The 17,732-nt window shown below is 40.9% G+C and overlaps 1 protein-coding gene across 2 annotated transcripts; it reads left to right on the top strand.

The window, feature by feature from the left end:
- The first annotated feature begins 3,868 nt into the window (after positions 1-3,868).
- PRDX4 (peroxiredoxin 4) lies at positions 3,869-16,845 on the top strand. Of its 2 annotated transcripts, XM_070783830.1 has the most exons (8): positions 3,869-4,225; positions 7,699-7,816; positions 11,971-12,087; positions 12,780-12,902; positions 14,716-14,846; positions 15,808-15,842; positions 16,473-16,523; positions 16,735-16,845. In XM_070783830.1, exons 1-7 carry the CDS (start codon positions 3,976-3,978, stop codon positions 16,521-16,523), a joined length of 825 nt encoding a protein of 274 aa, XP_070639931.1. In that variant the 5' UTR covers positions 3,869-3,975; the 3' UTR covers positions 16,735-16,845. The 2 variants fall into 2 exon arrangements, with proteins under 2 accessions (XP_070639931.1, XP_070639930.1); XM_070783829.1 differs by lacking the exon at positions 16,473-16,523 and having other exon boundaries at positions 3,871-4,225.
- Positions 16,846-17,732: the final 887 nt, after the last annotated feature.

Here is a 17,732-nt window from a genome sequence, read left to right as displayed (position 1 = left end):
GTATTAACAACTCCCATCTACAGATGAAACTCAGGCTCCCCAAAGTTAAGTTCATTTCCCCAGGCCACAAGGCCAATAGGTGGCAAAGCTCAGATTGGAACCTAAATACAGCTAAATCCACAACTTGTGCTCTTAACCTCCATCAGTGGTGGTTCTTAACCAGATACATCATTTGTGAAACCATACACGGTTGAGAACCAGCCCCCTCAACATCACTTAAAGCAGCAGTCCTCAACCTTTTTGGCACCAGGGACCAGTTTTGTGGAAGATAATTTTTCCACAGACCAGGTGTTGGGGGATGGTTTCAAAATGATTCAAGCACATTACATTTATTGTTCACTTTATTTCTATTACTATTACATCAGCTCCACCTCAGATTATCAGGCATTAGATTCCCAAGGTTGGGGACCCCTGATTTAAGTCATCATTTCTGGGGCTTGGTCTGTACACTCAAATGTCTTTAACCAGGTGTTTCTCTATACACAGACTCACCTCACTGTCTGATGGTTTTGTATTATTAACACGGGCAGCTGATGTCAGCTGGATGGTGAGTGCCTTGGGGCATGGCCCCACCCCAAGCCTCCTTGTGACTGCCACTCTGACAGCACAATGTCTACCCACGGGTGGCAGGTCATCATTGGACAGAAGGATTCAGAGCAACTGCCACCCAGAATGTCAGCTACCAGGGGGTTCCGGTGAGGGGAGCACAGTTTGTGGCTGAGAGCTGGCCTACCTGGCCACTCTTGCCAGTGGGCAGGAGGTTCACTGGGGCCCCCTTTGGTGGGCAGCCCTTGTTGCCAACTTGGGCACCTCAGCTCAGGCCATAACAGAGGTGTCAGGAAATAACACTATCCCCGAGCTTTCTCTCCCAGTTCCTAAATTAAGAGAGCCAGCTCAAGGCCTAGAATTCACTAAGGCTGTGTGGCTGTTTGCCCAACAGTCAGCATGGATCACCGAAGCCGACCTCGGGGCATTGGTCTGAGCCGAGTCCCTGGAACTCAGCCCCGAATTCCTCGGGCCCCAGTCCCCTTCCATGTGGAACAGGAGGCCAGAGGAGAAGATGAATGGGAGGTTCGAGAGCTACCTCGTCCCAGAACGCCTACTCCTATCAACAGGCCACTGCAAAGTGAAGAAATGACAGACAACGTTATGGGTAAGGACATGCTCCCCTATAACCCCCTCTACCACCCTCAGAAAAAGAGAGGTGACTTCCTCCTTTGCCCACAGGAAACAGGTCAGGAAACAAAAAGCAGAGCATATAATGGGTGGGACTGGGGAGAGGGATGAGTTTGTTTCCTATTTGCCTCAAAAGGTTGTCTGGAGGGGTACAATATTCAGCAACCTTAAACTATGACAGGCTATCAGGAACATAAGATGCTATTTACAAAATCAAGTGTATACAATAGCAAATGCTCAGCTGCACCAGGTGCCTTGGGAATCCACATAGATTTTGACCCCAGGGAGCAGACAGTCTGGGGAAACAGAAACTGCTGGATGGCTTTTGCGGGATTCAGAAAGATGACAAGAGCTCACAGGAAAATAGAAGGGGGACATAAAAGCTACCCATGGCTTCCCTCTTTCTAGTGTGCATGCTGTGTGTCTCCCCTCAGTTCTCATCTGCCATCTTAGCTAATAGGTGAGTGATGGGGTTACTTGTCAGAAGATGGAACAATACCATGCCTGGGAGAAAGGGTTTTGTGGGAACTTAGCAAGTCTTGATTTTAAAAGAGTAATACACACCTTGAGACTGTGACTCAAGTCACAGTCTTTGACTTGAGACTCAAATCACCAAACTGTGACTTTTCTACTTGAGTTTCTTCTTTCCCACTGAAAGATAATAATTGAACTCAAGATACTGCTTTTCCGTTAGACCTTTCTTCTCCAAATTCTGCCAGGACTTAAAAGGGCTTACAACTGGAGTCATGGTGCCAGTTCACCCAGCTCACTGCAGGAAAAGGAGAATAAGTATCTGTTGTGAAGTGAAAGTTGCTCAGTAGTGTCTGACTCTTTGTGACCCCATGGACTATACAGTCCATGGAATTCTCCAGGCCAGAATACTGGAGTGGGTAGCCTTTTCCCTTCTCCAGGGGATCTTCCCAACCCAGGGATCGAACTCAGGTCTGCCACCTTGCAGGCGGATTCTATACCAGCTGAGCCACCAGGGAAGCCCTAAGTATCTGTTAGAGGTATAAAATCAGCTTCCTAGTTGGCTCAGTGATAAAGAATTCGCCTGCCAGTGCAGGAGACGTGGGTCCTATCCCTAGGTAGGGCATATTCCCTGGAGGAGGAAATAGCAGCCCATTCCAACATTCTTGCCTGGGACAAGAATTCTGTCCATGGACAGAGGAGCCTAGCAGGCGACAGTCCATAGGGTCACAAAGAGTCTGACACGACTGTGCAACTGAGTGTATGCGCGCGCGCACAACACACACACACACACACACACACACACACACACAGGCATAAAATTTCAAAGGCAGAAAGGTTACTTTGTGGGGGGTGACGGATAGTAGTGAGGCTCCCGTAGAAGAGATGTGCGCGGAAGAATAAGAGGATCTAAAACAGTGCTGACCAGTCCGCCTGCAATGACGGGAGCGCAGGCTCCCTCAAAGCTTTGTGGAAGAGATAGGTCTGGAAAGATGAGGAGCACCTAAAACACTGCTGAGGGCGAACAGGAATGGCTGGGAGAGGGGAGGGTGGTCTAGGAGGGCAGGAGACCCGCCGCGGCCGTCACAAAATCACAAAACCAAGTCGGGCTTCGCTGTGCGGCTTCGCTGAGCACCCTGGGCTTGCCTGCAGGGCGCAGGCGCAAATGCCTCCAGGGGAGGTTGGAGAGTCGCGAGAAGGGGCTGACAGATTGTAGGGGCCAAGGGCCTTCAGCACCTAGCCCATTGCTCTTTCAGGGTCCTATAATGGGCAGAACTAGTTTGGAAAGGGTTGTCACAGGGAGTAAGGATATAAAATGTGAAAGCAACTTAAAACTGATTGGCAGTTGGGAACATTAGGTGTAATTCACAAAATCAAAAGCTTACAATGGCAAATGCCCACCTTGTGCCAGGTGTCTTGGGAAACAAAGCTGAATTCCACATCGATTTTGACCCCCAAGGAGCTGACAGTCTAACAGAGGAAAGAGAAACTGTCGGATGGTTTCTGTGGGATTCAGAAAGATGACAAGAGCTCGCAGGAGACTAGAAGGGACCCCGGGGGCGGGGGGGAGGGGCATAAAGAGTGCAGAAGACTCCTGTAAGACGATGGGGTAATTGTCAGACGATGGAACTATACTGCGCCAGAAGAAAGTTTGGTTTTCTGGGAACTTTTCAAGTTAAAGAATAAGACACCTTTGAGGCAGGCTTACGTCACCAAACTGCCTGTTTGCCTTGCCTGCTGGAGAAGAAATAAATGCTTAGGCCTTTCTTCTCCAAGTTTTCCCAGGATTTACAAACTTACAAGGGCTTCAACTAGGGGTGGAGGTGAGGGGAGTCGTGGCGTTGTTGGCAGATCACTTCAAGGAAAAAAACAGTACCTGTTAGAAGTATAAAGTGCAAGCCATTCAGAGATAAGTTCGTTTCACTTTTTTTGCGGGGGGGAATGGTGTGCAGTGATGAGGCTTTGTGGAAGAGACGAGCGTAAAAGGATGTCTAAAGACGTGTGAGAGAGGGAGCGCGTGAGGCCAGTCACGGCCGCTGTCGCTTCTCAGAGTTAGGCAAAGCGCCCTGCCTGGGCCCGCCCCAGGGCGCATGCGCAAACGCGCGCAAGGGGGATGAGTGGGCGGGGCTGGCAACCACGTGGCTGGGCCGGCTCCCGCCCGGGAAGCGGGCGACAGGGGGAGCGAAGGGGCGGGGGAGTGAGGAGGCGGGGCTGGTCTCGCGAGGCCGCGCTTGGGCTCTAACGAGCGTTGAGCGCGCGGTTGTAGCTGCCTGGCGGCGGGAGAAGTAGCGTTCGAGCCAAGGGACGTGCGACTACACTCGCGTGGTCATGGAGGCGCCGCCGCCGCCGCCGCCGCTACCCGCGACGACTCTGGCCCCTGGCCGGAGCCGAAAGCTCCTGCTACTACCTCTGCTGCTGTTCTTGCTGCGGGCCGAAGCTGTGCGGGGCTTCGAGGCGGAGGAGAGGCCCCGAACCCGCGAAGAGGAGTGCCACTTCTACGCGGGTGGCCAAGTGTACCCGGGAGAGGTGTCCCGGGTTTCGGTCGCCGAACACTCCCTGCACCTCAGCAAAGCCAAAAGTAGGTGGTGCCCCGCCACGGCGGGGTGACCGGTGGCTCCCGGAGGTGGGGAGGGCCAGGGGACACGTGTACCCTGGTTACGGTGGCTACCCGGGGGCCTGGCTTGGGCGGCACCTCCTGGGCTACCTCCGGTCCTGAAGGGGGAGCTTGGTTCTCCTGGGGGGTGAGGGGATGGAGGGGGTTCCAGAGGTGTGAAGAAAGGGGTGGGTTCCACTGATCAGATTTTGGAGGAAGTAGTGGTTACCCCAAAAGCCGCAGATGAGGGAGATGGTGGCCCTGGTCCTGGGCTTGCAGGCGACGAGGATGTTGTGCAAACTAGAACACTTCCTCAAACATCGCCAAGTGCCTGCAGCGCATCGCGTCTGTTTTCAAGTACGATTTCGGAGAATAATGCGCTGATAAGTTGAATAACGATTCACAAAAAGTTTGGATAAACAGAAAAGTGGCTAAACAACGTTTAGCTCAGGAGACCAAACGTTTCATTTTGTTGTTGTTGCATCTTACAAAGAAAACTATTAAAAGCCACCTTCCCAGAGACCTTTAGAGTTAATGGGCATCCTTTGTTTCTCAGAAATGAAGAGCTTGTTACAGGGTGTATTTTGGAGGCTCTTTGTAGGGAAATGCGGAAAAGGAGGTTAGAAGTAATGCATTTGGGTTGATGATAAACCTCGTGGCAAATTTGTGTCCTGCCAGTTTGGCTTTTGATTATTTGCATTTCTGTCCAGTGTACACAACTAATGGCCACTTTCAGAAAAGACACGTCAGACTAAGTGAATACTGAGAAAATTGTGGCCTGCTGCATCTGGATGTTAAGATCAGCCAAAAAGAAGTGGGTAGGGGCTAAAGGATAAAGAGTGTCCCTTGCTTGCTTTTAAATAACCTGCTTTTCCTGCTGACCATCTGGCATTCTGAAGATGTGTGTTTGGCTTTTGTGGTCCAGTTACAGCATGTTCCTTGCCCATGTTCAGTGAAAAAAAGCAGTGCTTCACAGTTATGAATCCCCAGTGTTAAATGGAATGTTGATATGCCTTAGGATGGAGTGGGAGTGATAAATGAGAAAAACGGTTTTGCCTCCTCAAACATCTGCAGTTCTTTCCTACTGCAAGTTATCTTTAGGTTTTTGTTTTTTAAAAAGCTAGTGTTGCACTTTCAAAATCATTATTTCCAAGTGTCATTGCTTTTACTTGCCTCGGAAGATATTTTGAAATATGGCAGCCAGTTAAGTGTTTACTGGCATTACATATATTTCCTATAACGTGCCATCCAAGTCTGCTCATGGAAGCTAATGGTAATAATAAGATTTCCCTCTACCAGCAGACCTTTTCAAATTTTAGGTATTTGCTACATTTCTCTCATGTGTAGGCTCATCTAGAATTACAGGAGCAAGGACCTTCACTCAAAACAGAGTATTATGGAGCTATTAAGTTCATACTTTCAGATAATTTTTAGTAACATGAAAAATTATTCATGATCTAGTGCTTCCTTTTTTCACAAGTGGGATGCAACAAGATCCAAATTTGTGTTTAAAAACTAGGAGGAAGGACATCAAAATGTTAACAGTAGTTAAACAGATGGGTTATGGGGAAAGGGAATTTAAATATACTTCATACTCCTCTCCTTTTGCTTTGTTAATTATATGATTTGTATTTGGTACAATTTTTGGTTTTTGTTTTTTGGGGGTTTTTTTGTAAGAATATTATTTTTTTCTTTTTCTTTTAATTGGCGGCCAATTACAATATTGTGGTAGTTTTGCCATACATTCACATGAATCAGCCATGGGTGTACATGTGTTCCCCATCCTGACATGCGAGTGGTTGCTTTGGGAATTCCATTTATAGATCTTAGCAAACTGCATTCTCTTTGCTCTATAAACTGATGACAGTTTTTTTTTAACTAACACTGCAGTTCGTAAATCAAGAACCCAAAATTTCTCTCCCCAAAAAAGAAAAAGAAAGCCATATCTAGGTACAGTCAAGGATATGAAGGCATGCCTTTCCACCACCTTGCCAAGATTGTTACCATTTAACAAACCTTTACCAATTTGTTAAGCCTAATAATGATAATAAAGCATTCCATCAGTGTCGATAAAAAAGAAAGAACCCAAAAATCAAGATTTTCAGAGCAAACTTTTTCAGTTTTATTGCTTTTCCCAATATGCTAAAATCACTATGGACTATCATTGCAACACATTATTACAACTATAACCTCACACTTGAGTAGTATTTTTAAGTAATATATATAAAGCATATGTAGTTCCATATCCTTCTGCTATCTAATTCTCCCTCCTGGCCTTTACCTAATCAGATCAGGATGTTTTTGTGAGGTAGGCTGCTGGCTCAAGATAAGTAATCAACTGTTATACATTAACTCCACAGAGAAATTAATCGTAAGTGTGTCTCTATTTTCAGAGTTATCAAAAATGCTGGCTGCTATACAAAATATAATAAATGCTATTATAAGCCTTACTTTCTAGGAACCTTAGTCAAACTTGGAAGCAAGTATTGACGTTAATGTATGTAATGGTTCTGAAAGTTTAAGTGCTATCTAAATGTGTTAACAGAATATCAAGGTACATTATTATCAGAGCATGTTGGCTAGACTTCCAAGCATACCCTGACAAGACAGCAGCATGAACTATTCAATTTCCATTAGGTCACTTGTTCAAGAGGGTCTCCTCTTTCAAAGCCTGGAAAATAATCCTATGGTCTAGGATTTTACACTTCTGTCCTGACATATTTGCAGATTTCCTATTCCTTGAACGTAGCAGCAGGTCCTCCATGTATATTCAAGAAACTGGACAAACACTTAAATTAATACATCTGGAAGACTGCCATTAGAGAACGGAAAATCTAATTATTTGAAATGTGGCAAGCTGATTAACTTGGAGGAACTATAATGAAGTATCCTGTAGGGTTTAGTGCAGGGATAGAATGTAGGGGGTCTGTGAGCATGAATAGGAAAAAGAATCTTTATTTTCACTAATCTCCAGCTGAAATATAGCAGTTCTTTCCATTATGAACATCAGCAACAAACCACCTTAGCCTCAGCAGTACTCATTTGTAGTTGTCGCCAAGAAGAATCGCATAGATTTCATACCATTATTACGGATGCTGCAGGTATCCTGAAACATCATTTACACTCATCACAATCTTGAGTAGTTACTAGATCACCGCCAGGTCTTGGAGTTTTAAAGTGTTAAGAAAAAGGACACAAATATTAATATATCACCAGTTTTTTTTTTATAGTTTTGATGATTGCATTTCAATGTAATTTATTTCCTTTGAAATTCTAAATATGCTAAATATTTTATGCATTCAGTAACCCTGCAGAAGTCCATCTGCATCACCAGACTGCTAAAAGAGGTCCAAAGATTCCCTCCAAAACCTTGGGTTTAGTGATGTCCTAAAGATGTCCTTCTGTCATCCCACCAACCTTCCCGTCGTTTAAGAACATCATATGTTTTTCTTTCTTAGTTTCCAAGCCAGCACCTTATTGGGAAGGAACAGCTGTGATAAATGGAGAATTTAAGGAGCTCAAGTTAACTGATTATCGTGGGAAGTACCTGGTTTTTTTCTTCTACCCACTTGATTTGTAAGTAATCCATATCATAGCAGCTAGTAATACCTCAGTCATTATTAATCTTTGCTCAGGAGCATCATGTAGTTAGAAATTTCTTAGCACTTGTTCGTAAAGGGCAACCTGAGGTGAGTTTTTTTCAAGAAGGTAATATCTTGAATATATTTCAGAATCATAAGTGTTTGATTGTGTTAATGTAATGTAATCATTAGACAAAAGCCACAGTTATATTCATTAAACTCTACTTACTAAGGCAAGAAAATGGACTGAGAATATTTTAGAAACCATTTAAATAGCAAGACTAAGGCCACAAATCTGTTTCTCTGTTAACGTGAATATTTATAAGGCTTTTTATCTGGTGATACCATTTAACTTTGGTTTTATTATTTTTGTTCTTTGCTGCATGTTACTTTCCTGTGATTTGAACATTTTCCTGAAAATATTGGATATGTTTAAGGAATAACACCTATTAACATAAAGTATGATTATGGAGGGGGTTCTCTTTAACTCTGACAGAGCTTTTATAGGTAGAAAGTTGACTCAAAGTAAAGATTCTTGGAGTTTTAGTCACACTGAGGATTTAATTTTAAATTTTTCAAATTCCATGAAAATGAAAAGAATACCAAAGAGAGTTAGCAAAACTTTGATCTTTTCTGTTTGAATATGTTTTTTGGTTACAAAAAGTAAATAGATTATTCTGTCTGTGCCACTGTATACTAAGTTCCTTTCTCCATTAGGAGTAATCTAGAACTATGTAAATATATTTTAAATTTGTAGGGAGGGTATACTTAAGCTCATATCTTTATGTCTATAGACCAGGGGCAGCAAACTTCTTCTGTACAGGGCCAGATAGTAAAAATTTTAGTCTTGAAGTGATCTTCATTGCAACTACTCAACTTTGCCATTATAGCACAAAATCAGATCAGATCAGATCAGATCAGTCGCTCAGTCGTGTCCGACTCTTTGCGACCCCATGAATTGCAGCACGCCAGGCCTCCCTGTCCATCACCAACTCCCAGAGTTCACTGAGACATCCATCGAGTCAGTGATGCCATCCAGCCATCTCATCCTCTGTCGTCCCCTTCTCTTCCTGCCCCCAATCCCTCCCAGCATCAGAGTCTTTTCCAACTCTTCGCATGAGGTGGCCAAAGTACTGGAGTTTCAGCTTTAGTATCATTCCTTCCAAAGAAATCCCAGGGCTGATCTCCTTCAGAATGGACTGGTTGGATCTCCTTGGAGTCCAAGGGGCTCTCAAGAGTCTTCTCCAACACCACAGTTCAAAAGCATCAATTCTTCGGCACTCAGCCTTCTTCACAGTCCAACTCTCACATCCATACATGACCACAGGAAAAACCATAGCCTTGACTAGACGGACTTTTGTTGGCAAAATAATGTCTCTGCTTTTGAACATGCTATCTAGGTTGGTCATAACTTTCCTTCCAAGGAGTAAGCGTCTTTTAATTTCATGGCTGCAGTCACCATCTGCAGTGATTTTGCAGCCCAGAAAAATAAAGTCTGACACTGTTTCCACTGTTTCTCCATCTATTTCCCATGAAGTGGTGGGACCGGATACCATGATCTTCGTTTTCTGAATGTTGAGCTTTAAGCCAACTTTTTCACTTTCCACTTTCACTTTCATCAAGAGGCTTTTGAGTTCCTCTTCACTTTCTGCCATAAGGGTGGTGTCATCTGCATATGTGACGTTATTGATATTTCTCCCGGCAATCTTGATTCCAGCTTGTGTTTCTTCCAGTCCAGCGTTTCTCATGATGTACTCTGCATATAAGTTAAATAAACAGGGTGACAATATACAGCCTTGACGAACTTCTTTTCCTATTTGGAACCAGTCTGTTGTTCATGTCCAGTTCTAACTGTTGCTTCCTGACCTGCATACAGATTTCTCAAGAGGCAGATCAGGTGTTCTGGTATTCCCATCTCTTTCAGAATTTTCCACAGTTTATTGTGATCCACACAGTCAAAGGCTTTGGCATAGTCAATAAAGCAGAAATAGATGTTTTTCTGGAACTCTCTTGCTTTTTCCATGATCCAGCGGATGTTGGCAATTTGATCTCTGGTTCCTCTGCCTTTTCTAAAACCAGCTTGAACATCAGGAAGTTCACGGTTCACATACTGCTGAAGCCTGGCTTGGAGAATTTTGAGTATTACTTTACTAGCGTGTGAGATGAGTGCAATTGTGTGGTAGTTTGAGCACTCTTTGGCATTGCCTTTCTTTGGGATTGGAATGAAAACTGACCTCTTCCAGTCCTGTGGCCACTGCTGAGTTTTCCAAATTTGCTGGCATATTGAGTGCAGCACTTTCACAGCATCATCTTTCAGGATTTGGAATAGCTCAACTGGAATTCCATCACCTCCACTAGCTTTGTTCGTAGTGATGCTTTCTAAGGCCCACTTGACTTCACATTCCAGGATGTCTGGCTCTAGGTCAGTGATCACACCATCGTGATTATCTGGGTCGTGAAGATCTTTTTTGTACAGTTCTTCTGTGTATTCTTGCCATCTCTTCTTAATATCTTCTGCTTCTGTTAGGTCCATACCATTTCTGTCCTTTATCAAGCTCATCTTTGCATGAAATGTTCCTTTGGTATCTCTGATTTTCTTGAAGCGATCCCTAGTCTTTCCCATTCTGTTGTTTTCCTCTATTTCTTTGCACTGATCGCTGAAGAAGGCTTTCTTATCTCTTCTTGCTATTCTTTGGAACTCTGCATTCAGATGTTTATATCTTTCCTTTTCTCCTTCGCTTTAGCCACAGACAATAATAAAGGGGTTTAATACTCCATTGAAAGTTTATACAAAAACGTTAAGCTAGATTTTGGCCTGTGGGCTGAAGTTTGCTGACTCCTACTCTAATCCAAACAGAATTCTCATAAAAACGTGTACATTGAGACTGAAACAAACCATGACTCTGCATAACATGTAATCTTTTAAATTAGTAAGAACTTCCTTCTTTCTAATCAATTGTACTATGGCTTGATTAACTAAAATGTGTACTATAACTTCTAATAGAAACCCGAAGTAGAGATTTTAATGTATATAAAATGATAGGCCTTCTAAATTCATGTTGCTGTAAAACCAAAAAGCAGCACACATATTAAATATATATGATGCTAAACCTGAATTTTGAAATTAGCCTAACATAGCAGACCGGGAGTTGGTGATGGACAGGGAGGCCTGGCGTCCTGCGATTCACGGGGTCGCAAAGAGTCGAACAGGACTGAGCGACTGAACTGAACTGAGCAGACAAATAAGCTATTTCTCCAGTATTACTTAAAACTCCCTAATGAACAAGACATATCTAATTAGAGCATGATGTTAGCAATGGTCTTCTGGAGCAAGGAGCTAAGAGAGCTTCTGCTGTATGCATGTAATGCCAGCCAAACTGGACCTGGTTAGAGAAAGAAGAATCCTGGGACATTTCCCACAGTCTGCAAGGAAGAAAACCAGATATGTAACCCTTCGGGTTTCTGCCAAAATTTTTATGTTGGGCCAGTAAGAGAAGGAAATGGCAACCCTCTCCAGTATTCTTGCCTGGAGAATCCCACGCACAGAAGAGCCTGGTGGGCTACAATCCATGGGGTCGCAAAGAGTCAGACATGACTGAGCAACTAACACACACACAGTATATCTCTAGGTAACATTTCTTGGGATAACAGAAAGGAGGACAAGGGCCAATCATTCTTACCTTTTGGAAAATATTAAAAGTTCATTTTATAGGCCAGATTTCCAAAGATATAATCTGGATTAAAACTGTCTTCTTGTATATGGCAGTCCTCCACTCCAACAACTGAAACGAAAAGCCTATATTGAACTGTGGTCAGAATCTGTCCCCTAAGTCTACGTTTTTCAAACTTTCTTGACCATGACACACAGAATGAAGTCCATCTTTCATTGCTGCCCTATATACTTACACATTAACATTCAGTCTGTATGCACCAATATAAAGTTTATCAAGACATAATTAAGAACTCTATATTTTTTAATTAAATAATTTGATCCAGTGACCATTTTTTAGACTACTCCATCTTGAGAAGGTTCATATATAAAATTGTTCTTAATGTGCATTTTTATATACTAAAGTGTTTATAAAAACAAAATCATTTGAAACTAAGTATATGTGTATTTTGAGAATAATGATTTTTTTTTTATTTCAGCACTTTTGTGTGTCCAACTGAAATCATCGCCTTTGGTGATAGAATTGACGAATTCAGATCAATCAACACTGAAGTGGTAGCATGCTCTGTTGATTCACAGTTCACCCATTTGGCCTGGTCAGTATCTTAAACTTAACATTTATAGGGAAAGAATAGACATACTCTTAAATTATGGGCAGACAACTCTTAACATGACAGGAATATAGTTATTTATCAGACAGTTCAGGAATAAATTTATCTGAGAGCTGCTAGTTCAATGAAAGTACGGTAAAAATGTTTAAAGATTTTATAGAACATTTCAATTTTGGAAACAGTTCAATTCAAAAGATATAGGGACTTCCCTGGCAGTCCAGTGCTGAGGAATTCACCTTCCAGTGCAGAGGGTGGCCGTTTATTTGCTGCTCAGGGAGCTAAGACTCCACATGCCTCACAGCCAAAAACCCAAAACATAAACAACAGAAACGATGTTGTAACAAATTCAATAAAGATTTTTAAAATGCTCAGTACCAAATAATTATTTTTAGAAGATGAAATATCCACAGCAAAAACCACTGAATTCTATGATTATGATGATAAATTGGATAACCTTAATCTGGAGAAATAATTTTTTATATTTACTTTCTAAGAAGCAATGATTAAATAATTTTTAATTCATTAAACATGAAAAGATGTTCCACCTAATTGCAAAAAATTTAAAAGTAAAATGACAAGAGATGCCATGCACATGTTTGTGTACATATGCAAGGAGTGTGGACTATTTTAATATATGCTGTTTACTTAACCCTGAAAGGCACATTTTCTGTTAACAGGATTAATACTCCTCGAAGACAAGGAGGACTTGGGTCAATAAATATTCCACTTCTTGCGGATTTGAACCATCAGATCTCAAAGGACTATGGCGTATATCTGGAAGACTCAGGCCACACTCTTAGGTACCTTTCATTAGTTGTACATGATGACAAATACAGATATATTTGTAATCCTACTTGAAATGGAATTAGAAGATACAAGGTTTGATCAAGAAAATATTTGTTCTACTTGTAAAAATGTTGTAGATACCGTTAAAAATAATTGGTGAGTGCCTGACTTAAACTATGTGAGTGTCAAAGACTGTTAGAACTGGAAAATTCTAGAGGTCTTCAGCCCTGTCCTTTTACATAAAAACAGATTCAGCATTCCAAGAACTTAGCCAAAGTGACTATAGTTAATTGCAGAACCCAGACATGAACCCAGGTCCCCAAACTCTCTGTCCATTTCTTTCTCTTGTCCAAACTGACTCAAGTAATAGTTTTTCTAAATACAAGTATAGTATTTAGCCAACCTATGCCTCTGGAGTAGGAAAAATTAAGGATATATTTTACTTAACAGCTCTCATTGAGTTACTTGAGCTAATAACTGCTGATGTAATTCTTAGGAAAAAAGGGCAGCTTCAGCTTGAAATACTTGTAATTTTCTTATAATCATATTGAATTGCTTTGCAGTGCTAATAGTTCTTTTAATGTTTTATATAAAGGTGTCAGTATTTTATAATCTTGTGTTTTTTTAGAACTGCTTTATTGAGATATAATTCACATACCATACAACTCACCCATTTAAAGCATACAATTTAGTAATTTTTAGTATTTCACAGTTGTACAACCATCACCACAATCAATGTTACAACATTTTCATTGCTCCAAAAAGAAATCCCATACCCATTAGCTGTTACTCCCCATTTTACCCAGTCCCCCTCCCCTAGCCCTACACAACCACTAATCTACTTTATGTCTTAATAGTTGCCTATTCTGGACACTTCATATAGATGGAATCCTACAGTATCTGCTCTTTTATGACTAGCGTCTTTCCCTTAGCATAATATTTTCAAGGTTCATCCATATTGAATCAATTTATCCCTGCCAAGTTTCTTTTTGTTTTGTATTTGTCAAGTCTATAATGGTTTCTGCCTAGCAATTATTATTAACTCCCAAGAATAAATATGCCACTAAAGACTGAGGCACTTTTCAAATTGAAAATTATTTGAACATTAACCAAGTAAATTATCTAATATTAGCAAGCACAGCAAATGTCTTAGTCTCATAGTCTACCAAAGAAGCAGCTCACAAAATCAAAAGAGAAAACAGAAGCTACAGTTTGCTACCAAAGAACAGGCAGATTTTGTTTTTATGTGGAGTGCGTGGCTATGAGTGTTATGGAGGCAAGATCAAAATTTCTAATCAGGCTCGCTTACTTCAAAACAGACGTGATCACCTTTTATGAGGATTTTCAATTGTGAAAGTAGTATGTGAAAGAACACAAATATGAATAGTAATTAACAATTTTACCTAAGTTTGACCAAGTTGATCTGGTCTAAGGAGACTGAGCCCTAGTAGGTTCAGAGGTTGAGTTACTCATTCAAAAAAAAAATTTTAAGTATTGTAGAATAAGGCTTTGCTATGCAGTTTCATCATTTACAGTACAGTCCCAAATCTAGTACACGTGAAGATTCAACTGTTAATACTACAGTACATCTCAAAGACAAAAACAAAAATTTAATGCTACCATTTAACAGTGATAATCCCAAAATACACAGTAGATAGGTGTGGGTATAGGGGTGTGTGCATGTACATACCAGTCAAGTAGGCAGGTAGTATGCTTTTGGCTCTGTATAACATCCTTCTGTTTGAGCAGTACAGGGATTGACAGTAACTAATATTTGTCTTAACTGAGAACAAATGTCCTCATCTTTCCCATTCTTCTGTTTTACAGAGGTCTCTTCATTATTGATGACAAGGGAATCCTAAGACAGATTACTCTGAATGACCTTCCCGTGGGTAGATCCGTGGATGAGACACTACGTTTGGTTCAGGCATTCCAGTACACTGACAAACACGGAGAAGGTGCCCTTTCCTTCTGTCATAGCCTTTGGATTTTTTAGTTTAAGAGATAGCAGCATAATATGGTTTCTTACCTTAAAAGTAATTTTGATGGTTCCAGAGTCTTCTAGTTGTTTTCAAATTATTAGATCTTTTAAGCAAATCAAATTTTAATTATTAATATGAAAGTGCTTTTAACAAAATATCACTAATATATACTACCTACTGAGTAGGATAGAAAAAATATTATTTTCATAGTCTTTGGATAATCTCAGAGAAAAGTTTCTGCTACTGTAATTTTTCCTATTATATTTCTATTAACTTAAAATGTGCCAGCCAATCTGGCCATATCTAGTAATGTAGGTTTTATTTGCATGTTTTACATTATTTAATTTAGCTTTTTTCTTCAAGGTAATTCAGAAATCTTTGAGGTTATTCAGTAACACATTAGTAATCTATTAGTTCATCCTTTCACTCCAAGTTTTTGCAGTAGCCAAATGGTAAACATCAGATTCTTCTTAAAATAGAACGTATGTTATATATTCCTTTCAAAAGTATAACTCAGTGCCTGGGTCAGGGTGCTGAAACAGTGAACCATGGCATCAGGACCAAATACTGCAGGGCACACAAAGCAGGCTTAAGGGGATGGACATTTGAGGCATTTCACTGTACCCAGACCTTTCAATTCACCAGATTCCCAAACTTTCCAACTTTACTAGAGGAACACTCAATCTGATTTCTTCTGTTATAAATGTAACTAAACATGACTGAGAAAACTGAAAAACAGCTGTCTGCTGATAAGCTCCAGGACTAAAATTTCTTGTTGCAAGCCAGTAAGCTAACAGAACTCAAGTGTTCGGTGGCCTAGAAATGTTCTAATTAATATAGGTTCTATTTTCAGTATCATTTGGAAAAAGAAAAGCTGAGAGTTGCTAGAGAGAATTGAACAGTTTTTAAACTGTCTTTTGCCAATTTTTCCTTTCAGTCTGCCCTGCTGGTTGGAAACCTGGTAGTGAAACAGTAAGTCAAGTTCATTTTTCTGTTAAGGGGATGGCTGGGGCCAAAAAGAAGCCGCCAACCCTGGGATAATCTCTGTTTGTAACAGACCTGCCTTGATTTTGTAAATGAAGTAAACATTGCTAGGCACAACTCCTAAAAGAATTACAGGCATTCTTTGGACTGTAAGGAGAGTATCTAAAACTGGGAAAGCAGAATATGGGACTTGATGCTCTGGATTTTAAAACCAAGTATTCAGAGAATTCTGTCATTTAAAAAGCAGAAGGAAGGAAGCGGTGGAGACTTGTTAAATTCAGGGCAAAGAGAAAGGTCACAAGAAAAATTTTTCAGTGTATATATTTAAAAGCTTTAGAGAAAATCTGGCTTAACTGACAATGAATCTAATGATTCTCTCCTTGTCATATGAAGGAAGACAAGACTGAAACACATTCTTTCATTTAGGGAGGCTATATAGAGTGTTTCTTTTATTTTGCAGTTTGAGATTAAAAGGTTACACCCTAGACTGCCAAAAAATCCATTTGAGCTCTCTGCCCCCTTTTCAGGTTGTAGCATACCATCACTTCATCAGCAGATTATTTTACAAATGCATTAACATCTGTAGCCATGCTCCCTTAATGTGTTTGATTTAATTAGATCAAACCTGAAGATGCCATGAAAGCCTGGTGGCGAAGAGAAGAGTTATAAGTAAGTTTGGGAGGGCTTGAGTACAGATGTTAATTCAGTAGCAGATCACCTGCCTTCTAAAATAGCTGAGATTAAAATTAGCAGGTAGGACAAATCCAGTTTTTCCTAAATATATATAATTTGACACAAGAAAATAATCTTTACCTTCTTTAGTCAAGAGATGGACAACTATTATCAGACTACTGATGATGTACATTGTCTTCTTCAACAGATAATCCCAGATCCAGCCGGAAAACTGAAGTATTTCGATAAGCTGAACTGAAAATACTTCCTCAGGTCACAATGCTTGAAACTTCTCAATAAAACTCAGTGTGTGTTACCACATTGTGTTATAGTAGTAGTTTCTCGAATAATAGAAAAATCCATGTCAGGAGCCAAAGGTACTTAGTGTCATTAGACACTGATACCAAATTCTCTATCTTTCCAAAACATGAAATGTCAGATTGACTCAAACTAGTAACAAGAGTACTAACTGACATTTACGGAGTACATGCCATGGGCCAGGCATTGTTAGGAGTTTAGGTGCATTTTTTTTTTCACTTAACTCTCACAGTAACTCTTTGAGTTCTTTATTTCACAGATGAGGAAACAGCTTGCAAAGGTAGAATCAGTCTTTGAACCCAGATAGGCTAATTCTAGTTTCGGGGCTCTTTACATTCCTCTGTGGCTCACCTCTGAGGGCAGCTGGAAAGAACAGGTTGTGAGCACAGTCACCTTCCACTGTGTCTGGTAGACAGTGGACCCCAGACTCTGCTCTGTACCCAGCATAAAGCCCTTTGGTTCTCTCTTTTATCTAAATTTACATTTTCAGCTTGTACCAAAATTATAAGAAAGAAATATTTGTATTTAGTTTACAGTGGGAGTTCCCTGGTGGCCTGGTGGTTAGAATTCCAGCCTTTCCCTGCCATAGCCCGATTTCTATCCCTGGTTGGGAAACTGACATCCTGCAAGCTGCACAGCATGGCCAAAAACAAAAAAAAGACATATAGTTTAACAAAAGTTGAATCTCTAAATATAATGTAACCAGCTATTCACAAATGACCACATATAAAGCTGAACTCCAGAGCTACTTCATCACCTGAATATAGCAATGGCTTTTTTTGTAGCTTTTTTATGGCGGGGTTTCTCCAGGCTCTCAAGCAAAGGGACAGAGTTTAAAATTATATTTCTTTACTTGTTTACTTTTTTATAGTAAGTTTGAGTAAGTTT

This window comes from Bos indicus, chromosome X (assembly GCF_029378745.1).
Source record: "Bos indicus isolate NIAB-ARS_2022 breed Sahiwal x Tharparkar chromosome X, NIAB-ARS_B.indTharparkar_mat_pri_1.0, whole genome shotgun sequence".
Lineage (NCBI taxonomy): Eukaryota > Metazoa > Chordata > Mammalia > Artiodactyla > Bovidae > Bos > Bos indicus.
This window is presented reverse-complemented; position numbering and strand designations above follow the sequence as displayed.

What these genes read in the sequence shown, in the direction of transcription:
- PRDX4 (XM_070783830.1), top strand. Translation starts at nt 3,976, where the DNA reads ATGGAGGCGCCGCCGCCGCCGCCGCCGCTACCCGCGACGACTCTGGCC. An exon ending in GACTCAGGCCACACTCTTAG is followed by an intron (nt 12,903 to 14,715) that starts GTACCTTTCATT and finishes TCTGTTTTACAG; the next exon opens with AGGTCTCTTCATTATTGATG. An exon ending in CACTGACAAACACGGAGAAG is followed by an intron (nt 14,847 to 15,807) that starts GTGCCCTTTCCT and finishes TTTTCCTTTCAG; the next exon opens with TCTGCCCTGCTGGTTGGAAA.